Here is a 26,303-nt window from a genome sequence, read left to right on the forward strand (position 1 = left end):
AAGGGAATCGGACACCTTGTATGAAGTTAGGTGCCTCGTAAAAAAAACTAGCTGAAAGGATGACCATATTTCGAAACACATTATATCAGCTCCCGCAGTCTGCACCGTATACATACTGTGTAATAAATATATATATATAGATATAGAGTTTTACGATGTATAACTCGAGGGAACTCATATTTACGGTCTATCACTCGATTACATAGAGGTCACTGAGTATCTCGAACATCGTGCAAGTCTTTCGGTCTAATTTCAACGATCGTCAAAACGTGAACCGCTCGAGTTTCAAAGTTGAAGCTTCTCCGTCATCTAAAATCGCTTAAAGTTCAGCAGTTAAATACGTTAATCTTCTCGGAAACTCGCTTAAAAGATTTCCGAAATAATTTCAGATTACATTAATCCGCGTCTACCCGCACCGCCGATCCGTTTACCGAGTCGATCCGCACCACGCGTACGCTCTGCGAATTTGACTAAAAAATCCTGACCCTTGATTTTCCGATCGATTCCTCAATACCTCCGCGTCTAAGGGGCGGAGATAGTGGATAGGGATCACCTTCGATAACCCGATTCGTATTTCCAATTAGTTCATTGAATCGTCCGTCGTTAAACCACATTTGAAAGCACGATCGAATCGAAACCAATATCAACACACGTCGCGTATATTGATTAATTAATTATATATATGATTCGACGTTAGCCGCAAACAGTGGCTCGTCTCAACCAGTTTCGAATCCTCGGTCGAAAAAAGTAATTAGGTTCGTACAGATAGATTACTTTTTTTCTCCAACATCATCCTCTCCCCATTCATTTCTTTTACTGTTCTTTTTTTTTTTTCTTCATCATCTTCGGGAGGGATTCGGTAGCCACATTCACTCCGCACAAACGCTATAAATTACTTCTATATCGATCCAACTAATTATTCCAATTAACTATATCTATATACTCGTAACGAACTTGATACTCTGAAAATGAATGTTGACTCGGCTAATTGGTCGCTTTTTAAACGAGGTGGATCATCTCGGTAATATCGAGCAAATAATAAGACGACGTAAAAGAGAACATCGTTGTAATCGTTATCGCCATTGCGGATAATTAGCGCTCGGTTCTATCCTCGGCAAAATTGTTATCGGAAAACGAACATTGAGGAGAAAAATAACGGGGGGGGGGGGGGCGATGCGCAGCTGCAGGTGCGAAGGTGCGATAAAATGATATTTTCAGATCGACGAGGAATCGATGGACTCGGTGGACATTCGACGTTGGAAACATAATTCGCGTTTGATGCGAACTCTCGCGCCTCGGGGCGGTGAGGAGGAGCTTTTTCTCCGTTTACTTTCTCGTCTATAAAACCCAACCTGACCTAGGAACGAACAACCACGTGGCGGTGATCGGATCTCATTGGTCCAACGCAGCATCCACGCCGTCGCTGCAGCCCCTCTCCGAAAGCTCGAGATACGCTAGGCGCGCTTAATCTGCCGCGCTCTTCAGTCGGCACTCGGCGTCGTCCCTCGCGACTCTCTTCAAATGAAATTGAAATATGTCTCTTCGTGTCGCATCCGATCCAACGAAATCAGTCGGAATCATTCATTCGTTAATCGAGCGATAAACTCATCGGAACTTCGCGCACGTCACGTACGTCCTGACCCGACGCGATTCGCGTGAAAAAAAGTGGTTTATAAAAATTGTCGCTCCTTATTTTTTTTTTCGAATTTTGTTCTCCTGCGAATATGGAGATATTTATTTGGTATAAATTGTGCACGTTTTAGATGGTTCGTAGAGGCGAGAATTCAGTTATTCTCCACTCCGATGAATTTTCCCATAACGTCGCACCGATCCGTATCGTAGGTGTGACGAATAACGTGCGTATTACGTGGGAAAATAAATGACAAATTTTTCAAATTTTCAAACCGTTGTGAATTCGGGCGAATCGGCGAAATCGTATCGCATAAATCATCGGAGACCGTTGCCGCACATACGCGAAATAATTTATGGGGTGCCATTTGCGAATTCCGCGATACACGCGCATTTATTATAAAGCATGGTAAAATGGATACCGGTTGTTGGGTGCGCACCTATATCTCACTGGCGTACATCAGACCGTTGCACGTGCGATATTCTTTTAATAACTTTTTCCAAAAAATTTATATTCCGACCGGCGGGAGGTACGCACGCATAGACAGTGCATGCGACGAATTGTAAATTTGCTGTGAAAAATATTCGACCCCATAGGAATTGTGTGCAAAAAAAAAAAAAACGAGCAAAGGGGAAATGAAAAAATGAGAAGAAGATTTCCGAAAACTTGATCTCTCACGCGACGTTAGACGCGTTGGTATAACAATTAGCAGACCTGTGATGCGGTGACCATCATTTTAATACCGAGAAATTCTCACCCTCATAATCCGTTACAGGGGCGACGGTAGCCATAATTGCATAGGGGAAGATCGGGCGTTCGAGGGTTGTGCGGGAGCTGCCTATGCCGCGTGAACTAACCCTAGTTAGCGTTAATTGGTCGTACGGCAAAAATGCTTCAACAATTATGACCGTCCACGCGGGCGTTTCGTGATGCAGTCGACAACCCCGTAGAAGTTTCATTCTAGCCACGCCGCGTTGAAAAAAAAAGAAAGAGAGAAAAAAATTTGAAGATTCCCCGCGGCGGTGACGTTACATTCATTCTTTTTCGCGGTGCAGCGATCGTTTTGCCGATTCGTTCCCTTTATTTATTTATTTTTCTTCTCTTTTTCGACCAATGTTTTACGATCATCGGAATTAATAGTTACGCGCCAATTTAAACGCGACGTTGCTAATGAAGATATACCGAAAATAAAAATTGCTTTTAACAGCCGTAATAACGATGAAGTTTATACGCGGTAAAAAGACGTGGTCACCGAAAGAGAGAGAGAGAAAAGAGTCTGATTCGATGGAATTTTTTCCAAAGAAGCTAAGCGAAAAAAAAGAAAGAGAAAACGTTCATCTCTACGGCACTTGAACCTTGCGCGCGAGTCGTTTAGTCGTTCGTCATGGTCGAGTTTCTTTGAGGGAATCCTTTCCATACGTTTGAAACGTTTTGTAAAAACGTCGAGAGTCCTTTAGGATCCGCGGACGATCACGGCGTCGAATTTATACGGGATGGTATTCAAAGTTTTAAACACGAAATCGTCGCATCGCGTGATGTGTTTTATATTCTCGGTGAATGAACAGTTCTTGTCACTTTTTTTGCTCACGCTTTGGCGGACCACTCGAAAGATCCATCTCCTTCTGGGTTCTCACGCTGCTTGTTATATGTATAAATTATTTAGCAGGAACGCGATGTCCTTTGAACCGTAACTCGAACGCTCGACACTTGATTTGAATTACCGGCAGCACTCGCCTTCGGAGTTCGCTTATTCAGAAAATCCTTCAGAAATAGGACTACCGTCTCTCCAGGTTCGCAAAGACGATTAATTACGAACTTATTACACTACAAACGCGACTCCGCGGAAAACTTCAATTTACACCGAAATCCGACAAAGAGATTTCGCAAACTCCGAAGACATTGAACGACAGACGGTCTACAAATTTTTACGCCGTTAATCACGTTCGTTCGTTTAACGTTTATTTTTAGTTCTCTGCTAAAAAACTTTCGGAGTTCAAAAATCCTTCTCAACAATTTAACGGGAGAATCTCGAGTATATTTTTAATGAACAGGTAGCGTAAAACCTCGATTGAGATGATCGCAAAGAACCAAATCATAATTATAAAGAAACTAAAAAAAATTCGAACGAATTTCCTTCTTCCTTTGCATAATTATCGTCATTAACGTATCGGACGATTTACAAACCATTCGAAGCCAGGCACTTTGGAAAAAGTTTGTTCGACGAAAATATTTATTCCTTAGAATTGATTCGATGAAAAAACCAAGGGTGAGTGGGAGGAAAGAGAACAAAAAGAGATTATTAAACGTGGGTTAAAACTGTGAAGTAAAAGTCAAATAAAAAAAAAAGAAAAAAAAAAAAAAAGAAACTGATTCGATAACCGATGGAAGAAAAAATGTAGCGAGAAGAAGTGTGTTTTATTCATGTGCATGTATACGTGTGGAGTACCGAGGGTTGGGAAAATTGTGAAAGAAGAGAGAAAAAAAAAAAGAGCAAATAATGTCGGCCCTTGTCGAGCCGGCGTTGGAGAATCGGGTGAATCCGACGAGAATTGTGCAAAGTGACGAAACTTAAAGGGTGGTTCGTCGGTAGCCCCCTCGAAACGATCAACAGGGTATCGTACGTACGACGTAACATGGCGCGATGTACGTAAATACACGTCTTCGAATAATATATTTTTCAACCCCGGTGTATTCGGGGTGGTTCGAAAGAAACGTGAAATGCTCTCCGAACGGAGGTTGACGCTAGGGAATCCCTGCGAGGACAGTGGCCTGGCTACCTCAGGGGAATTAGGCGAACCTTCTTGCTCGGGAGAATTTGACGGCGACGTTTGCGTCGTGAGAGACGATCGTAAACGCGATTACGAAAATCACGATCCAAGGTAAAGGAAAATAAAACCGACGACGATTCTTTTGAACTCATTTTTTTTTTTTGTAAACTGGTTCCGAGCGATTCTTTGAGCTTTTTTTGCGGGCCCCTCGAACTCAATTTTTCTCAAATTCTTGCCACCGTCTAATAAGATTCGAAAAACATCCCCTTCGCTTGAAAAATAGGTGGTTAAAAGCTCGTATAAATTTAACATTCGGCCGAGCTTTCGTAAACGAGAATTTTCATTCCTTTTACTCTCGTCTTATATTTTTTCCGTATCGTAAAAGCGACGCGTTCGAATATCCACCCCACGTGAAAATTGCGTAGTTTACTCTCTAAAATTCACTTCTTCTAGACTTTTAGATATTATCTTTTTTTTTTCTTCTTATTTTTTTTTAAAAAAAAAACCTCGAGATTGAATGAATTGGAAAGTTTATTACCACAGCGTCGCGCATACGGCTTTACATATTTCCCTCTGCATCCGTCGTCCTCGTCAACCAACGACGAGGCGCGAGTACATTCGTACCTATACCTTGGTACACAAATATACGTAAGAAAAATATATCCTGGTATGTACATCCACGTTTCCCCTATAATCTGTAGGTATATCGCGCAGTGCACCATCAGGCAGCACTACTATCCCGAAAGTGGTTGGGGATGGGTGGTGGTTGTTACGGGAGTATTGGTGCACGTTCTCGCAGCGGGGATTCACGGGGCAGCTGGCATCTGGCTGATAGAAGGGATGAGAAAATATCGACAGCCTCTCATCAACGTAGGTACGTTGTAGTGAAACAAGAGAGCGAAAAAAGAAAAAGAAAAAAAAAAAAAAACGAACGCTCTGCTTTTTTGTTTGAAAAAAATCATGCAGCGCGAAATAAAATCAGAAATCTTCGTACGAGCGGCAAGATCCTTCGACTCGGATACCTCTTCCGGCTAATCGGACAGGTGTAACGATGGAAGAAAAAAACCATTGGACCGCCGAAGAGGAGGGTATTGAAATCGACGAATCGTGGGGGTTCAGTGTAGGGTTGTAGCGTGTAATCGTGTGTAATTAATTCTCGGATATATTATGGTTCGTACCTTTAGGAAAGCAGCGTAGCCGGTTATCTTCTAGGAAACACTTTCCCGAAGCTGCAACGCACGGTGTTCCTAATTATAAGTCATCGTATCTCCGCTCATAGTCCCTGGTCGTTATTTATCGAGGTGTACAATATAATGTTTGAATTGCTGCGAGCTACGAGCCGCGGTATCTCCCTGTAGAATTTTTTATTTATTCATTTATTTGCTCATTCATTTTTTCGTCTCGTCGTCATTATACCAGCGTCGTTATTACACCGCCGAATCGGAGTAAAACAATGACTCCTTGATAATGTATATTTCACTACCAGTCTGAGTTTGGTCGACGTTGTATAATTCTTAATCATCGCGTTGAACAATGGACGCTTTGACGTGAGCATAGTTCGCGCCTATCTACCCTGCAGCGAAATCTTCTACGATCCTTCGTTAAATTCCAAACTACACGGATGAAAATGTCACGGGGAAAACTTTCACAGATACGGGGCGACGAAAATTCTTTTGAAGAATTTTTGAGAACGCCGTACCCCTCCCATCGCGTAAAAGTTGTAGCTTTTCCAGAGACGTGGATCACCGAAGAAGGGGAAAAAAATGAGAACGAAGAAGTGAAATTTTTAAATACAGGAGATCGGGGATGATATATCAAAGTACACGAGCTTTCATCGTTGTATAATCAAAACGACTGGGGATCCGGCATGTTATAGCGGGGTGCAGAGGCGATTGCGAACAACCCTCTGGAGAAGTTTTATAATCTCTCGGCAGTTAACTTGCGGCGGTTAATCCGGGGGTAAAAATATAATGTAACGAAAGTGAAAAATTAAATTCTAAAAAAAATGGAAAGCCGGACGAGAGTAGCTGCTAGCTGATACTCGAGCATCGGAAGCTCACAAAAAAAGATCACGGCGGTTGAGTTGGGTATTTCACATTCCTTTTGTTTCCCGTATTGTAAAAGCTCTCGTGAAAAACAAAGATAAAATAAGAAACGAAACGAACAAAAACCAGGTGATTAAATTCGTTCGAATTCGGCATTTTCGTAAAACGTGTGAGCTCCGATTTTTTCCCAATTTTCGAATTATTTTACGCGAGGTGCAACGGCGTACCTAACGGCGATTCGTGAGGTCGAATAAAAAACGTCGGGGCGAATCAGCTGGATCTTATCGTTTCGCCGAGCATAACCGGCTCATATCGCGATAAATTGGGATTATATAGGCACGTATAATACGTTTGTTCGACGCTGAAGAGTCAGCGTGCAGCGTCACGTTACGTATAGCTTGTACATGTGCGATAAATACGACGTGTAATACACGGGGGCATATGTCGGGAATAAAATATCCTGCAGGGAGCCTCTTATTACAGCTCTCTGTCAATTACTCGAATATACGCCAATAAAACAACCGACATTTATGTACCCCGTTACGTTATACAGGTCCCTCCGTACCGCGGGATATCGAATATCGCGAAATACTTTTTACCAGCTGCGTTGTACCAAGGCGAGAGTCACCGGGAACTCCGATAAAACGAGGACCGTAATTCTACTCTCTCGTCTATTCAACGCGCGAGCGGCTACCATAAGAAATGAGAAAGGTAGGAAAAACTGTTGAAAAGCAGGGTGCCGGTCCGACGAAAAATACGAGCGTCCGTCAATCACTCCGTTCGAGACGAAACTCACCCTGTATATTATTTTTTGACGCGATCGCTGTTCAAAAAATCGAATCCATCGACGTTCGTCTCTACGCGGATTCCCGAAATTATACAACGACCGGGATCTGGAATCTCGCGGCTTCTTGAAAAAGCGATTAACTTTCGTTCGAGACAATAAAAAAAAAAGAGCAAAGATAATTATCTCGGCATGACCACATCTGAACTGGAGTAAAAAAAATCGTATAGATAAAATTTTCCAAACAACGATAATTGAGCCCGATCAGAATACCCTGATTTATGTAACGATCGTTAATATATTATTATATACATCTGGTAATTAATTTGTCGGATTCTTTTTTTGTTTTTTTTTTGTTTCTCTTATAACGCAGATGAGATTGGGGCAGAATAGACCCCTGGGGCAATACGGAGGATTCTTCTTTTTCAGGTGCAATTCAGGCGAGAAGAATTATTCGTTCTGCCCCGGGGGCCTGTCGTGGCCCACTCCCCTTTATAACTGTTTAATTAGATTTTCGAGCTATTTACATAACCTATGATATAAACTCTGCCTTTCGTAATTGATCAAAATCCAGCCAACGATATTTATTACAAATCTACGCACGGTGTCCCATTTCAATTCATGCAATTTTGTCGATCGGAGCTGCTTCTGCGAGTGAAAGTTTTTTTTTTTTTTCTTTTATTTTCAAAAGCTCCAGAGCTTAGAAAGTTGGAGAAAAAGGAAGGAGATTACATTATTCGAGAAAAGTACGTTGGACTAGGTACGTAAGGTACACTGTTCAAAGTCTTGAGTCGAAGACCAGTAATAGTTACTCTCGTCTCGTTAGGCAACCAATTTGTAAGTGCGGGTATTTAGGATCCACACGATGTACTAGCGAACGTAGGAGGCATTCCACGGCAATTCGACCAAGGATTTTTCCTTGCTCTTTTTGAAAGGATCGATGTATAATTGTTCCGTTAATTTTTTGTCACTCAAATAAGAGTTGTGGATTTTTTCAGACCTCTTTTTTGGAGAATATGAATTTTCAATTAGCAAAATTCCAAGATATTTTTCAGGGCGAATGCAGTTTTGTAGCAGATTACTAACTCCATTCGAGGGAGTCCCGCTGGTTAAATTAGCGTTGATTGCCTGACATAACTGTCCCATGTGAAAACCAGCTACACACGTTTCGGTAATAATATGAAGGCCCAAAACGTCGAACGTCTTTTTTCCATCGACTGCATAACGTGCGACTCTTGCCGGACAATTATTCCACCGTGGCAGAAAGCGCAAGGAAGCATTTGTAACTTCCCCGCTGCAGCGTATACGAGGAGGAGAGAAGGAGAAGAACAGCGGAAGAATTAACTTTGTCGAAACATTTCCTGGCGCAGACGTCTCTAGCTGCTGCGGACAGGAATTTCTACTTTGCTGCGCTGTAGTGTAGCTGGTAGCGGAAAACGAGATAATATTACTTGGAGTCAAAGACCAAACCTGTGGGGAAATGAGACAGGAGCAAATTGTGTGTGTCTGGAACTAATTATTGAAACGAAGAGGGTTGAATTGGGACACTTTACCCGCGTGAATTCCCCTAGGACAACATTTTTTTATTCGAAAAAGATGTTTTTCGCGAAATCACGTGGAGAATTCTATTTTTTCAGAACGATGAGCTCGATCAATTTTATAGATAGATCGATTGAACTTGTGAATTGAATTCCTGAGGTCAAAATACGTAAGAAAATCATATTAAACCCAATTAAAAAAATGATTTAATTTTTGCTTAAAAATTGCATTTTTTTTTTGGTTCTTCGAGAGTAATCTCACGTATAATCAGCGCAGGAATCCAAATCTGAAAGCCAAAATCGTCTATCTACTCGTGCAATCGATCGAGTAATCATCAATTATTCGCTGTTGGGAGCAGAAAAATTATAAGACACATCGAGTGGTTCTAGTCGTAGACCCACTTTGCTCCATCGCATTTATGTGTGGAGCGAAATATTCGAACGAATTTCTCGATTTAACAGCAAACCCAAGCTTGGCTGGAGTCAGGTAGCCACGGGCGCGCGGTTTGTTTTGAGGCGTCACCTTCAGGGCTGAGCAGAGGTGACGTCTCACAACAAACCGCTCGGGATATTATCCGTTCGAGCTGGGATATTATCCGTTTGCGAGGATACGTACGGTGTATCGACCAATAGGAGTTCACGGCGAACCCTCGTTTCGGTGTAAATATCATGATGTTCGGCAAAGTTCTGGAGCCACAACTTCGTCGATGGTAATCCACGTCCGCCCCACTCGGTCTCGCTGACAGTGTCGATAGGCAATTTCGAAATAAGAATCTCTACGAGAAAATCGTAAGGGGTACCCCTTGGAAAAATCTCAAATTTTGGCCAAAAATTTTTATTTTTAAAAATTGATCGTACGGCACTTTTCTTATGTATTTTGACCTCAGGAACACGAGTCTTTTGGTCAAATTGAGCTATGAATTTTTTCTCACGGAGATATCTCAATTCTTTAGCGCCAAAGATCGAAAAATTGGCCATTCACAGAAAAACAAATTTTCAGATAGTTTTACCGTGGAGAATCGTATGACAAAATCGGAAGTTGTCTTGAAATTTCAAATTTTACGTTCTACGAAACCAAAAGAAAAAGAAAAAATGATAACCTCGTCCGATCGGAAAGTTCGAGGTAGAGTGAGAGACGACAAGTTCTTTTACGATATTCCGAAAAGAGGATATCAAGGAAATGTGGACGTATAAAACGCGTGGAGTCGCCGACAGATCAGAGGACGTTAATGGAAGTTACGAAAGTTTTTAGAATGTTACTCTGGGTATATACCTATAAGTTGATTAATAGAGAATTCAGGAAAACTTTAAGAATTCTTTAAAATCCATAAAATAAACGAGAATCTATACCAACGCCGCGGCGATACCGTTGGAGAACTTAACTTTTTCCGACAACAGGATTTCCACTCCGGGCTGACTGACAAAATAATGGAATTCCATAGAGATAGTGGCGGGCTACCCATAATACCTCGGCTACACCATGACTATATCTGTATACCCGACTACCCCTTCGTAGACCCTGCAGTCATAAACAAAGAAGCTTGGGCGGGAAGTTTATAACTTAAAAAGTTAGGAAATTGAAACTGCGAGATAAACATCGTTCCGGTTGACACGAGACGATAAAAATGATGGAAAAAATAAAATTTCCAGAGGGAAAAACGAAGTAGAAAAAGTCGAAGTATATCGAGGGACGGAGCGGAGGAACAAGTTCAATGACTCGTTCCTGAATTTTCATCCCCTTCTTTCGTTCCTCCGTTTCATAATATTCCGCATAAATTTCGTACAAAAGAATATAATTACGCAGCTCTTGAAAACCCGTAGGAATTGAAAAGAGGAAAGAGTGTGGATTAAGAATTGTTCGTAAAACCGGAAGTTGTCGGGTTGTTACTCGAAGCCGTGAGGGTTGAATATCTCTTGAGAGAAAATTCCGGAGGAAACACGCAAAGTCAAAAACAAAAAAAAGTAACAGCCTTGGGTAAATCTATATGTAGAGAGATAACTAATTCCGTTTTCAGTTATTGGTCGAAGGCAAGCGAACCGTGTATACCGCGCAGAGAGCGAGATATCCTCAGGGGTTCCAAATACGGGGTGAGAATATGAACGAAACTTTCGCCATCAATTCCTAATCCGATAAATTCAAATCGCACGAAACGGCTCGGCTCCACGTGGTGCGTGAAAAAAAAAAAAAGGGCCTCGATTACCCCTTTTTTATCGTTTCTATCCGCGGCGAATAACTATCAATTCCGCCAATTTTTATCTCCGTTAACGACAGAGCAGAACAAAAAGTGGAAAAAAATGAATGGGGCGGAAAAAGCAAACGCACATCTTATCATATACTTTCGATACATTTTAAATTCCAATGGTTTCCGGAACAAGATCGCGACGTGTAAAGCTCAGCTTGAGCGTCGCGAACGAATCGATAGTTTTTATTATCCGCTTTTGATCTTCGCGAATTCCTTTCCTCTCTTTTTTTTTTTTTTTTTTTTTAAACACCCGAATCGTCAGGGGGTGAAATTCGTTGATAAAACCGTTACTACCTCTGGTCGTCGACCCGGACGCCAGTTATAAACTGGGGTTGCGATCGACGATGTCTCGTCTCGCCCTTTTCCCTGCCTCTGAACGACATCGTAGCCCGCGACCCTCGTCTACTCCTTCGAAAACTTTACCAGGAGAACTAGCTGCAGGATATAGATACCTATGTACGTACCGTATAGATGGTCATAGTTAGTTTTTATTATATGCAGGGGGATCGAGTTGCCCCGCGTATAAAATACGCGTGTACTTATAACTCGACAACCGAACTGGCAACTTGATTCCCCATACACACAGCGATCGCCGACTTTACGAGTTTTTCAAGTTCTTCTTTTTTTTTTTACCATCTCCGATTCAGTTTGCGTCCACAATTCGATACGGTACCGGCAACATGGTCCACAAATTTTGATTAAAAATTTTACACGTCGTACAAGTACGGTGCCTCTTTTTTCTTTTTTTTTGACGTTCTATAAATAACGGCGACCTTTTTTCATTCATTTTTCGTCCATCCAGCGCGTATAGTTAAGTGGCACCTGCTGACTGTCAATACAAAGAATAGTTACCGTGTATACTTTCTCGCGTGTTTCAACAAATTATGCCGAGGATTAATGACCATCGACCAGCCTTCGTGAAATGAGAAATAAATATAGACGTTATGATATGTAATCATTACGTTTTTCTTCGCGGTTAGACTCTCTCTCTCAAAAAAAACAAAAAAAGGAAAAAAAACACAGTTACGAAGATGATCCAAGAACGTGGGAAGAAAAAAAAATGTGAAAAATAAGACCGAAGGTAAAGGGAAAAGCGTGTATGATACATGCGAGTACTTTCTCGATGTAATTTTCGGTGTGGTCGGATCGAGATGTTTTTTTCTACCGATGGGTGGTGTCCGATAATTACGCGTTTCGAGAGATTGGTTTTTTATTCCGTCCAATTTTTTCGATTCTTTACGATCCTTTTTCTCATTTATACACTCTCGATTCACCTCGCGTCGATGATATGATCCAGCAGCATCGCTCCGATTGTGTATATCGCGCCCTGTATTTTTCATCCCCAATTTTTTTTTCCTATCTCTACGGACATAGTTATGGGGAGTCTTTTTCGGAAGAGGGTACCTATAACTGCGGCGTATTAGCTCTGCACCCTCCGAAGTGCTGACTCTACAAAGCAGCGACATTCGTCTCGGCGAGATTAACTTTTTCAGATATTATGCCCGCTCGGATGCTACGCTTGATTTTCTACATTGAGTAACAAAAGGAGGCAAAAAATAGGAGCGAATATCAGCCCTCCCTATCAATTAACTCGACGCGATGATCGTGTGTCGGTCGTAATTTGCCACCGAAAATTTATAGACAAGTTTTAGAAAAAAATTTCGACAACGAAGTCACCTTGAAACGAAGAAGTTGCTCTGGCTTTTCATCGAAGCGTGTGAAACTAGAATGATAGAACAACATTTACTTGGTTAACAATTGATCACGCGTACGTAAATTACACCACATCAAAGGGTTGCGAATGATTCAAGGGTCTTGACAAACACGCGACGTCCTTGGATTAAATTCTCTGGGTCTTTTTTTTTTTTTTTTTAACGCACGAGAAATAAGAAGGAACGACGAGGGGAAGAGCACCGTGTATCCTCTTCGCGTTCGTTCCTCTCGAATTATATCGGATCCGATGTATAATATGGGCTAATGTATCTCTTCCTGGCGATAAACTACGAATTATAAAGTCGTTACAGCTCCTGCAGCGGTCCGTATACGGCTACGGGTGTCTTCCTACGCGTTCGTGGACACGCATCTCCGTATATCGTCTGAATCCGAAATGCAAACGGAAATGAAATTCAGAAATAAAGCTCGATCCGCGGACGGCGGAGCTGCGGTCAAGCTGTTGAAAAAAAAATTAGTCACGAACTTGACGACTTCATAAAAACTGTCCGTATATATATATATATATTCACGGCCAAAGTGATCCGTTTCCACGTTATACGTATTGTACATGTGCCCCATCTACCAAATTAGAAATCACGTCATGTTTCTATAACGAAAATATTATCCCCTCGGGCTAAAATATTTGAGTTAAAGATAAAGCTCTCTGTCCTATACGCACACGCGTGTCCGTACGACTGGATATCGTGTACGATACAAAGAGGCTCCGGTCCTCCCATTCAACCCTCGGGGCAAAACCTCCACAAAGTTGAAATAGGATATCTTTAATTCTTACCGTCTAGATGGAACGGACTCTAATTTGAATGCCGCACGGTTATTTTCGATCGGTATGCGGCGCGTTGAAAAACGAGAACTGGACTCGATCGGATGTTGCAAAAAAAAATTTTGAACTCCTGCAGCGAAAAAAATAAGCGACGAAAGTAGCATTTTTACTCTCGAATCTCTTCGATGAGTTTCGGATCGATTATCATAGTTGTAATATATAAAGCAGCCCTTGTGATGTCATAAAACTTGAGAGCATCTTGGACAGCAGAGATGACGGAACACCGAAAGATCAGACGACGAAGCCCGTAATTTTCCCAAGTGTCGTAGACAACCGCGTGACTGTTATCATTTCCAACAGAAAAACGGAGTACATGGGTAGGCGCATGAAATAATACATACGTATACATTATATGTATAGTTGCGATATGTAAGTCCTCGCGCGCGGACGGAAATATAAGGTGAAGAGAATAAAAGGAAGTGAAAAGGATATAAATCACTTGAAGTTATACGCGCTTTTGGCGGGTGAAAATATTACCGAAGAAGGGAGTGAGGGAAGAAGAACAAAAAATGGAATGAGAATGAGGAAGAAGAAAAAATGAATGTACGCTTTGTACGTTAGCCGCGGATTTTTTAAATTCGTTACATTAGGCCCATTGTGCTGCCCACCGACAATGAGACGTCATCGTTATACCGCATTGGAAAGGAGAGTGAGACGAGGTCACATTTATGCGGAACCGTCGGTAGTTAGCGGGAAATCGAGAGCCTATCCTCGAATCGTGTTCCGTCATCTCTCGTCACATTTTTCCAGCCCTTAATCATCCCTGAAAAGTGAAGTGTACTTTTTTCTTTCGTTCCCTCGGAATCGAATGATCGTTTTACCCGAGAGAAAATAAACGGACCAATAAAACTAAATAGTAAGCTCGACTTTGGATTGTACTTTCGCTGTTGAAAATGTAACTCGGGTTGTCCGGGGTTGTTGACTTCGCAAGAGTCGTTCGCCGTAACGCGTTTACTTTCGCTTTCGTCGCACTTCTCTCTTGTACACCGTACACCTCTCTTTTCCCAGGATTTTCATCCCCTTCCGCGTCGACTTTTCTCCCTCGTTCCCTCACCCCTGGAGAGCGGCACAAAGGGGCGGTTTTACTATCGACAAATCCGCGGACGACACAAAATATAACGCGATAAGATTGAAATAAAATAAATAGAAACATGATTTTTTTCTGCATTTAGTTTTTTTTTTTCTTTCTTTTCGCATCTGGATCGCAGAAAAACAAGTTATATCGCGACCGAGTCGAATTTTATTACGTATGAGGTAACGCGAGTAATATAATGGGATTTACAATCTGATTTACGATTTTGGTGTTCGCTTAATTTATCCGAATTACGGGGGGCCCCTTGACGCCCTTATCGCGCCCGAGTATTGGGCCACGACGTGGACCATCCCATCCCGTCACATCACACTACACTAGACACCAATCCATTCGCCGAACCATTTACGTCGCGTGATGAACCGTTTCCTGATATTCTTCGATCAATCGCGCCCAACGCCCTAGCCGGAAACGTGCGACGAGCTCAATTGTACAGCGATTTTTTTTCCCATCTTTCTATTTCGTGCGACATTTTTGGAGCCTTGGTTATTTTCCTTTACAGTGGAAAAAAAAAAAAAAAAAAAAAGAAGAAGAGATTATTCGAATCATTTCGATCTACGTTACATCTGCGGTGAGGTGATAATCGACACGGTAAATTATGAGACGTAAAAATGTCCGATAATTTATTCTTCGCCAGACGGAGGCTGTGAAAAAAAAATTGTATCCCTGGTCGTTTGATCTCATGTCGGATCGCGAAGGTTTGAAATTTCGCGAAATAATTCACTCGACATTTGTTAGAGCGAATTTTTGTTGCTCCGCAGTCGAAATGATCCGTGTTCTTTTTTACGATCGTGTCTATCGCGGATCAGAATCGTGAGCTTTCTCGTATCCAGTGATTTTTGAAAGACGGAAATAGATGGGAGAAAATAAATATCGCCTAGATGTTTATAAGCAATAAGAAATGGGCAGGAAATCGTCGGTCTCGGTTCCGTCCCGTGTCCACCGTTGCGGAGGGATCAAAGTATCAAAAAGAAAGAAAGCAGCTCTGGATGTGTTGGTCGTTCCAAATGGGATAACAAACCTCTCGGCGTTATCCGAACGAATGAAAAAGATCGCAGGATTAACGGAAGACAGCTGCCGTCGACCGATGAAATTGGAAAAATTCAGAGCCCGGCGTCCTCGGCTCACGCGGACTCAAAAACGAACGCATTCTCTCATCTCCAGAAATTTTCTCCCACTGTTTCCTCTCGATCCTCCGGTTTCCTCTTCCTCTTCCTTTTTTTTTTGTCTTTCCTCGACTCGTTCGCGCGTGGGTTTGAAATTGTGCGAAAACGGTGCTTCGGGAGAAATAAAAATCGAGTGAAATAAAATAAGAAAAATCAGGGTGCGCGGGCTTCGGCGTATTATGTTCTCAGCGAAAAGTAATTCGAGGTGAATAATATATTAAAATAACCCTCACCCCGAGGCGCTGAACTGCAGGATATATAGAGCATATATATGGGTACTTTATAATAAAGTGTTTCAGTAATGGGATTATACCGCGAGCGACCTGTTACGAATATAGGTATACACGTATTATACCTAAGTGAATAATAAACCAATTCGTATATATACACGTACAGGGTACATAGCTTATGTACGTCACGATCGTGGCGGAGTTGTACATAAGATATATATACGTGAGATCGATACACCGTATAATATACATATTACACATTATAATGCAGCAGAAAAAATATCTTGTAATGGCTGATCAACGGAAGCAGTTTGATATTCCATGAATATTTCCAATATCGACTCCCGACCAACGTCGCGCTACGTATGCCCACAGCGTCGATTTATTTCTGTATTTATTTCAATCTCTTTTCAATCTTATTTTCCCCATTCTTGTTCTTTCTCTTTTTTTCACTCCACTCCATTCCATTTTTATCGCTTCGTTTCGAAAGGTTTTATACGCCCTTCGAGCCTTGAGGGCCTCCGTAATATACCTGCTGCAGGTACGCCGGTGAAATCGGCAACTTCAAACCGTACCCGCGTACATTTATTACTTGATTGCCGCTGCTGTTCGGTATCCTTTTCCTTCCTTTAAAAAAATATACACGCACCTCCGGTTAAGCGACGGTGTAAAATTACGATGTAAAGTGCGAACTGGTTGGGAAAAAAGCACAGGTGGAATGCCGACTGGGATCGTCCGAGTTTGGAGGATTATCGATCCAGTTTTTATCGGTCGATCGATTAGATCGTCGTGTTCCTTCGCGTTTGCAGTCCGCGATTTTTGCCCATTCTAACGTGCGAGAGGGCCGAAAAAATCAGACCAACATGAGCATTTCGTCGACAAATTAATCCAATTCCAAGCACCTGAAGATTAAAGGGCGTTTCCTTTTCGTAATTCGACCAATAGCAAAGGTGAAAGTAATACCGAGCGATTTATTGTAAATCCAATCAGCACCTGGAACGCCTAATTATTTTTTTTTATTCATTCAGGTGTATCGCGTATCGAATCCATCTTGGGAAACACCCTCCAACATTTTTATCTCTGTACGCTGTACGTTCGCAATACTTGGGGTTCAGTAATCGTAGCCTGTGGACCCGACGTTTCTCGTTTCAATTTTCTTAAGTTTCGTACCAAAAAAAAAAGGAAAAGAAAATACAATTCGGTAATGTATCTGAATCGTCGCAGTGTACAGAATCTCCCCGCAAATAATCGGTATGCCGCATTTGACAAGTTCAACAAAGATTTATTCAAATCAGTCGTAGACGGAAACTTCCTGCAGGAAGTGTGCAGCAGCAGCAGCAGCTATCGCGTTGGGGGTTGGTCGGGCGAGAGTCCAGACGTCGTAAAACAAACGAAGAGGTTCTCCTAGGGCGGTACATCGTGTGCAACCTCGCGGGTATTTCTCTCGAAATTTTTCGCCATTCCCGACGACGAAACGAAACGAAACTTTGCATAAGGAAAATTACTAATAAAAAAAAAAAGAAAAAAAAAAAAAACGAACCAAATGAGGAAAAGGGGGCGAATAAGAATGACGAAGAAAAAAAAAAGAGCGGAGACTTTTGTGTCACCGGAAACGGCCTACCCTGCACCGGTCGCCGGAAAAACTAATTTATATGTATGTACCCACTCTGTATACTTTATGTAAGTTTTATTTCGCTCCACCCTCGAGACGCGAAAAATAACTCTGATACGTTTCTATGCTAATGAGCAATTTTAACGTGTCGAAAATTTCCCAGCTAACAGGTAATTGGAGTCCACGCATGACAGAGCCCGGATCCGAAAAAAATTCGCGCTCCTCGTTGAATTTTCTTCAACTTTTTTCGTGCCCCGGAAATTTCGGAGATACCGAAACCGGGGGGACCGCTTCGTTGAACGATTGTACTTTACTTCTCGTCGCCGGGCGTGTATAAAAATGGCGACATCGGTACCGGGTTTGAGTTATGTTAGTTTGTCCGTGCGAGTGGCTCCCGGCATTTATAATAGTCGAGTCCGCGGCTCTGGAATTTATGTGACAGAACTGGGCAGCTTTTCGTTCATTGCCCGCAAGTTATTAGGTCCCGGGGGCGTGCGATGGGCGTGCAAACTGCTAACCGGCCAATAATCACGGCGATAGAGAGAATTTAATTTGGGTCGTGGAACCGGTAATTAAACTCAACGAACGCGCCTTCTCCCAACGAATGGTACTACACCGTTCCTCGGTGATCGGTATCGACGAGAAAAAAAAAAGAAAATACGCCGCATTTAAATTTCGTTCAATTTTCGTTCGTTTTATGAATTTTCCGTAACGACGGAAAATTCGACTGCAACGGAGGATAGGAGGGAATTTTATTTTCTCATACCCGTGAAATAATAAATTGCCTTCAACCCCTTGACGTAATGGCAGTTTGATCCGCGCGCGCGCGCAGGGCTATAATCAAAGTTAATCGAAATGTGTGAAAAATAAAACGGGAGGATGGCGAGGAGAGAAAAAAAGGGTTTCAGAAACGTTGTCGAAGGAAGGTTCTTTTGTAGCGTACCTTCCTCGCGAAGTGACATCGTTGTTTTTTTTTCCCCCGCCAGTGTTAAGGGTAATTTCTTATCCAATTCATCACTCGATTGTCCCGCGCGAGTTCTATTTAGTTTTTTTTTTTTCCATCGGGATTCTCGACCGAAATCGCGTCGTGAATGGCCTAGAGCTCGGTAAGTGAGAAAGAGAATGAAAAAAAAGAGATGAAAATGATAGAAAAAGAAGAAAAGCGCTCTAAGCCAGCCGTCGTCGAACTATATATTCCTCTGGTTATTCTTTGGTGAAGTAAAAGCTGCCAAAGAGCTCTACGTACACATGTATCATATACGTATATATCGCGTCCGTGTAACTTATATACCCACATACACACCTTTCCGACAAGTTAGTTTTCCCAGTCTTCTTCAGGGTCGCCTATCTCTACACTGCGGATCACTTCTACCCGCCATACTCTGATTGATGGACTGTTTTTCTTCGCCACTCCAACGAAAGATTTTTATATCTCAATTAAGCCGACTTGGATCAAACTGTTCAAATAACACCGCTCCGCCTATTATTATAATGCGCGAAATAGAAAGGGAGGAAAATTTCCCAGGATCTGTGAGGACCTCGAACACTTTTCCTTGGCTGTACGGATGATGCAATTTCAGGGTTTTTTTTTTTTTTTCTCGTTCACTTCTAAATTTCATGCAATGTGGAGTGAGGAAAAGTTTCGCGCTGCAGGTCCTTGACGGATATTCTTTCGTTTTTATTTCAGGATGGCTCGGTGCGATGTCTACGGGGGTAGCGCTCCTCGTGTCACCGGTAACAATAGCTTTCTGCCGAAGAAAAAGTACCAGAGTGACGGCGGTGCTCGGCGGTCTAGTGACAGCCCTGGGCTGCCTTTTCACGTCGTTTGCTTCGCAGTTTCATCAACTTTTCTTCAGCTATGGTACCGTCGTAGGTAAGTGGATGAGAATTTAACGACTGAGTATTTTTTAAAAGTAGCGCATCTTCCGCCAAATCGCTCGACTCACCCCGCTGGTGTGGGCGAAAAAATTACTCCGAATTATTCGAATAATTTTGAATCTGAAATTTCTCCGTCAACTCTGGAGCGTTACTTCCTGTTTTATTTTTTTTTTTTTTCGGTATAACGTACGTTCCGTATTCGATATAATCATTGCGGAGGACACGAATTTCGTCTGGTCTAAATCATACCCTATTTTCGGGAAAACCACCCTTCGGTTCTAATCCCCTATTTGTCTTTCTATTCGAGGCACTTTAGCCAATTAGCTACTCGATTCTCTGGCATCGTCCCACCACCTCGCATCTCGCGTCCCTTTCTTCGTCCGTCTCGCTTTTCCCTCAATCTTTGCTGGATATCACGTCGTCAACGGAAATACATCCGATAAAGTTGCTCCTCGGAAGTTCTCCGCCGGGCCACGACTAATAAATCAATCAAACTCCGCGAATTCGACTTCTTCTATCTTTTACTTCCCTCCCACCTCGCGATACTAGCAAATTTTTCTTTCCTTTACGACTGTTTTTCTTTTTCTTTTTTTTGTTCCTTGTTTCTTGTTTTTACTGCGTTCAAAAGGATCGGATAAATTCTCTTACATCCCGATAGGGTGTATCTGGTTCGTGTACTTTTATGGTATCTTTAAACCCTGCTCCAGGTTCTCGAGAGTCGTAAACATTCCGACGTGGCACCTCTACCGGGTACCCCGAAAAACGTGGATAAAAAATCAAAGCTCCGAAAAAATCGAGGTGACAATTCGTCGCGTTGAAACCGGGAGAAGAAAGCTTTCATTGGCGCATTAAATTTGTCGAAAAGCTCCTCTCCGTCCGCAAGAAACACGAGTCTGACGAATAGGGGTTGAAAAATGATTGGCCCGGTCGCACGGGATTCGGGTTCTGTTCGGGTTCTTTGTAACGAGCCACCCCGTAGACGCGTACAAACGGAATATCGCTGATGCTGAGCGAGAGCTTTGCCGGCGGTGTAATCAAATTTACCGATCATCGTTGCATTTGGTAGTATTTGCCACCCGGGTTCGGCACACTAATAAATAGCCAATATACGATCGTGTTTGAACTGGTAATGTCCACAGTACGGTATACCAGATTCACGCACAATTTCATCGGGATATCGGATGATCATTCATCGGCCTGTCTAGACGGCAAATATCGCGACGCGTTCGCCAAATCGGGTTGAAAATCTAAAGGGAAACTACGCGAAGCGCAAAACTAGCGCATTATCGATACCATCGCGCGGTAGTCGATGTTCGTGAAAATGCGTTATAACGATTTAAGTTACGTTAGAAATTTCGGTCGGGGTGACTGGCAACTCGTTCCGGTATTTGGCGTGACCGGCATTCTGGTCCGCGTATCTCGAATTGGCCGGAGGCCGAATTATCGAATACCGATATGATCCTGTACAGGCAGCATCGTGCGTAGGAACGATAGGACGGTCGAGTGGTACACAGCGATTCCTACGCGGAGGACGGGAGTGTAGGATGATCTTTGAACCGGCGTTCATTCTGATGGAAATTCTTCGCCCCATCAATCCTTTCGGTTGGCAAGTCCAGTCATCCCGACCGCCGCGTAACCCCTGCACACTCTCCGCGTTACGGGGACGGCCGATGTTTCAGAGAGTGGAGATGAAAAGCTAGAGGGCAGAAAACGAATTACTTGGACATGAATTTTTCGCATACCGCGGAGCATCTCATTTTCCAATAAAACAAGTCGTACGTGATCGAAAGGTCACGAGTCTTCTATCCCCCGGAGTTTAAACTTTTCACGGAGTTTAAACTAGAAGTGACGCTGTCCTGACGATTTTGGACGCGTCCGAAAAAAGGATTACGCGTCCGACAATTTGATCTTATTTGTTTCAGGCATAGGTGTGGGAATGACGAGGGATTGCAGTACGCTGATGGTAGCGCAATACTTCAAGAGGAGAAGGGAATTCGTCGAGATATTCATAGTCTCTGGAAGTGGTCTTGGAATCGCCGTGATGTCAGCGTTCATTAAAGGAGCTATAAGGTACATCGCGATCGTTATTCGATTTCGTTGCGTAACCTGCTCACGAAGAGCTGAGGCAAAAAAGTTAATGTCACTAAATTTCATCTCGCTTGATCGATCGCATCTGACGGGTAACGAAGACCTCGGACGTTTCGCCATCGTGTTTCGGTCCGAAGGATGAATATACGGGAGTTGTAGAAATCCGTCCGCTCGCCGTTTGGACGGTTTTGAGCTTTTTTTTCCTTCGCGTGCGTAGCGGCGTATCATCTCTGCGGGGGGTACGATACGGACGACGGTACGAACCTCGGGCGATTATAAAAAAAAGCTACGATTCGCGAAAAAAAAAAAAAAAAAAAAAAAACAGAGAAAATATGTCAGGGTCACTTTTTCATTCCTTCGCGGTACTCGAGAATCGAGCAAATGGCGATTCCCTGTAGGCGGAGATCTGACAAGAGATCAAGTTAATTCACCATCGTTAACGTCAACGGACGCTTCGAATTGCTAGATTCCAGTTGAGTTATGGGGGCGTGCTGTGAGACATGGTGAACAGTGAAGAATGCCGCCGTTTATTGGCCTCGGTACCGTCCGTATGCTAAGAAAAGTCCCGGCGAACAGAAAACGCGACGGTATAACTGCCGACATCCACGAATTCCGATACATGGGATGAAAAAATTCTCATTATTTTATCATCTTATTCTTGTCACCGACAGTTTCGACTCCCCCACCCACGTATGATTTGTTCTTCTCGTTTCGTCTGCAGCAAAATTGGATGGCGACTGGGACTGCAAGCGGTGACCGGTGTCGTGTTCCTCACTTTTATACTCGGCACATTTTATCGAAGTGCGTCACTTTATCACCCTCAAAGACGGGCCATTTTACACCTTAAAAATCAGAAGCGCAAGATCAAGGACAAAAACAAGGTCGACGACAGGCCGCCATTCTTCGACTTCAGTACCCTGAAGAGTAAAACGGTCAGGATACTCCTCGTCTCGACCGGAATATCTGCTTTTGGCATTAACACCCCAATATTTTATCTGGTGAGTCATGATTTTTTTCTCTCTCTCTCTCTCTCTATTCACCTACCCTACCGTACCACATTCGGCATAACTTTCACCTCTCTGACCTTTGACGATAAAATAGATCAGATGGAATTTCATCCACACACTTATATTACGTGCGTTACGCTTGAGTTCTTTTTTTTTTCTTTCTTTTCTCTTTTTCATTTTTCATTCGCTTCTATTATCTTACTTTCACATTCTGTAACGCAGGCGCATCAGGCCGAAGAAGAAGGTCTCGGAGACACGGTTGTTCTTCTTCAGACTTACCTTGGACTCGCTTGGACTTTGGGCTGCGTTGCATTCGGACTTCTAGTCGTTCATCACAGCGTCGAATGCAGAATAGCTCGGCAGTACTTGACTCAGGCTGCAGTTTTCATGTGCGGATTATGCATCCTCGCTCTTACCGCCGTACACGGAAATTACCACGGCTACGTAATGTTCACGTGGATCTATGGTAATTAATTCGTCCGTACAAAAAGTTAAATAACGACCGAACTGAAAACGCAGAAAAAAAAAAAAAAAAAAAAATGATCCCTTCAACATTGTCCAGGTATATTCTGCGGCGGTTATCACTATAGCTTGAAAATGTACACCTACGAGAGGGTAAGGGCTAGAAATTTCGCCAGGACTTGGGGATTCGTTCAATGCTCGCAAGCTATACCGATTGCGATCGGAGTTCCTATATCAGGTGAGTCGAAAACCGTAGGGTGTAATTATTTTCGGCTCGATTCTGAGTTCAATTCGCGTGTGTCCGGATATCCTTAAAATCGACGCATCTCGATTCACACGCTGCGTAGTCCTCGTAGCCAATAACTGTCGAATTTTGAAAGGGACGATGGACGTAACGGTGATTAACGAGGTCTCGTCATTCTGTGGCTTAGAAAAAAAAAAAAAAAACCTTCGATTAATCATTTCATGGACCAGGTTACATAAACGTCGGTTGCGGAGGCAAAGCTGGATATTACTTCAGTTCTACCTGCGTTTTGGTGGGCAGCTTTACGTTATTCTTCATCGATCTCCACCGTAGAAGTTTGTCGAGGCACAAACACACGAGAGCTAACGGTACCCGGCACCTTTGCGTGTCGGATAATTGCCCGCAAAGGAGAAGATTATCCTTCACTCAAGAACCGGAGAACGAAGGTGTCGCGGCCGGAGCCGCCGCTGCTGCTCTCATGCTCGGTGCCGAGCTCGCACCTGCGCCAGGTGAGAATTATTGCCCGACTAATTTTCAACGAAGAGAAACCCCACGAAAAAATTCTATATTCTTTCTCGTCGCGTAGGTGAAATCGCGGAGACTCTGGCCGGTGAAAAACCAGAGTTAACTTGTATATCCGAGGAGGGTATAGCGGACATGGATCTCCCCGACAACTTATTGGACGATCTCGACTACATCGGCGACTGCATAACTTCTTGTAACAAGGTCGAAAACTATTTGATGCTCTCCGAATTCGAGAACAACTTGATAGCCGAGATGCCGATAATCCTCGACCGGAAAGGACGAAGATGGTCATTGGCGAGGTCGAAGGGACAAGCGCCCGGAAGTCAAGGTGGAGCCAGCCAAGGTCCACCGGAAGATGAAGAGGTCAAGCCAAAATGGCGACTGATGACCGCGCCTCCGAATAATCGAGTGATCACCGTCATCGACGAAGCCAGTACGTAATAGCCGGTTAGATTTAAATGATCTTTGGAAGAGAAAGAAGCGATCGAATTATCCATGACTGTGGACATACAAAAAAAAATAATAAAAAAATACCAGCTGCAACGTTCCCCTGCAATGTTTCGATAAATTGTCGCATGTAATGTCAATAAATAGTTGATTAGATTTCGGTAGCTATAGAAATAATTTTAAATTAATGATAACGCGTAGTAATAGAAGTTTAATATTATTGACGAAAAGTAGTTTTTAGACCGTGAGAGGGTGAGACGGATTGTCGATATATTTTCTTATGCACAATAATATATTAATAGTAATATCGACGGAAGAATTAAAAAAAAAAAAAAAAAAACCAACAGCTGCTCCATCACGTTTCAAGAGACTGGGATAATAAAAACGAAATTTTGTGATTTGCTTAATATAAATTTCTCATATAATGTTAAAGAAAAAAAAAGGAGGAGGATTCAAGAGAAGGGAAAGAAAAATTAACAACAAAAAAAAAAAGAGAAGAAAAGATTTTGATTAATGAAATGGTATAAAATATAAACTTTCAATTTCGGACTAGTCTGATTAGATTAAGGATACAACCTTTTAATTTATACGTAATATATGTATTGTATTTACTAATCTTATTGAGATACATAATCCTATTCGTTGTTGTTGTTATTTATATTATTGTTTCTTTGTTTTCCCATGTACTTTCTTCTCTTGTAATAATTAAATACTATCAATGTTTAACCTACTGTCTATAAATAGGAAGTATATATTGTATACTATGTTAAAATATACAATATACATACATACTTGCAATTAGAAAATTACGTATTTGATATAATTCTTTTGGCATGGAATAAATGAAGAAAAAAAAAGTCGAATATACTATAACGTATGACGGTAACGCGAAGGGATTTATTATACAGCAATTGAATTATGCGTTTTACCACATATATTTTAATATAATATTACATACGCATAGGTATAAAATAGAAATATGTAATGTTAATTATTATAGATAATCAATATATTATATGCGTCGCAATACACTATATAAATTATAATAATATCAATTAATAGTAACATTAATTTGACAATGTGTGCGTAATATACTCGATAGAAAAGAACGGAAAGAAAAGAAAGAAAAAACCAATTGAAAAAAATTAGTACAGGTATAATTACGAGTATGCATAATTAGATAATAACTTGTACCGACGAACCCCGCGTAATGTTATATACAACTAGGTATATCGTGAGATTATGTTGAAACAGGTCGCGGTCAACGCATGGGTCGAAATATTCGAATTCCTCGGCCTACGAGCGAGCCCGAGCTGTGCTGGAGTCAGGGTAGCCACGGGCGTAGCGCTTTGTTGCTATCTACAGCCCTCAAGGTGACACGTCAAAACAAAGCGGCTACGCTGCTGGCTACCCTGACTCCAGCACAGCTCGGGCTCGCTCGTAGGCCGAGGAATTCGAATATTTCGACGTATGCCTTGATCGCGACCATTTTCAACAGAACCTCGATGTATATTGTTCTACATATATTAGAGTTCAAATTTGAGAATGGTTGCCTTTGTACGATAGATGAATTAAAGAAAAGGGTTATGGTCACGTTGTAGAGATAAAAACCATGACAAAAAAAAAATGAAAATTACAAAAATAGAGATGTTAAGTAGACGCCGGGCCGTGGAACCAAGGAACCAAATATAGTGGCCCATTATTTGCGATAATTATTAATGACCGATATGTGGCATTTAACGTATATAAGACAAATAATACAGAAATAGGTATAAAGAAAAGAAGGGATGAAGCAAAATGAAGAATAAAAATGCAAAGGAATGAAAAACATCTTTGATAATTAGCTAATTGGAGGAAATTCATTGGTAAAGGAAACCAAAAGTGAAAATAGTTTAAAGCAAATAAATAATAATGTTGATAATGCTACAGGTGGGAGAAAGCGGTGGATAATGATGATTTTTTTTTTTCTACTCTGCAACTGAATTTTGGCAA

General features: G+C 42.1%; 1 protein-coding gene across 4 annotated transcripts in view; it reads left to right on the plus strand.

The window, feature by feature from the left end:
- Positions 1–24,662, plus strand: part of LOC105690694 (monocarboxylate transporter 12-like) — a 116,219-nt gene extending 91,557 nt beyond the window's left edge. For 3 of the 4 annotated variants that reach the window (XM_048657627.1, XM_048657629.1, XM_048657628.1), the window contains 7 exons: positions 19,348–19,533; positions 21,461–21,608; positions 22,348–22,624; positions 22,856–23,099; positions 23,196–23,333; positions 23,570–23,848; positions 23,926–24,662. In XM_048657627.1, coding sequence (XP_048513584.1) covers positions 19,348–19,533; positions 21,461–21,608; positions 22,348–22,624; positions 22,856–23,099; positions 23,196–23,333; positions 23,570–23,848; positions 23,926–24,305 — 1,652 coding nt within the window. In that variant the 3' untranslated portion in view covers positions 24,306–24,662. Of the gene's footprint in view, positions 1–3,864; positions 4,510–5,099; positions 5,273–19,347; positions 19,534–21,460; positions 21,609–22,347; positions 22,625–22,855; positions 23,100–23,195; positions 23,334–23,569; positions 23,849–23,925 lie in introns of those variants that run through there. The other variant, XM_048657630.1, reaches the window with a different exon arrangement.
- Positions 24,663–26,303: the final 1,641 nt, after the last annotated feature.

Source organism: Athalia rosae, chromosome 6 (genome assembly GCF_917208135.1).
Source record: "Athalia rosae chromosome 6, iyAthRosa1.1, whole genome shotgun sequence".
Lineage (NCBI taxonomy): Eukaryota > Metazoa > Arthropoda > Insecta > Hymenoptera > Athaliidae > Athalia > Athalia rosae.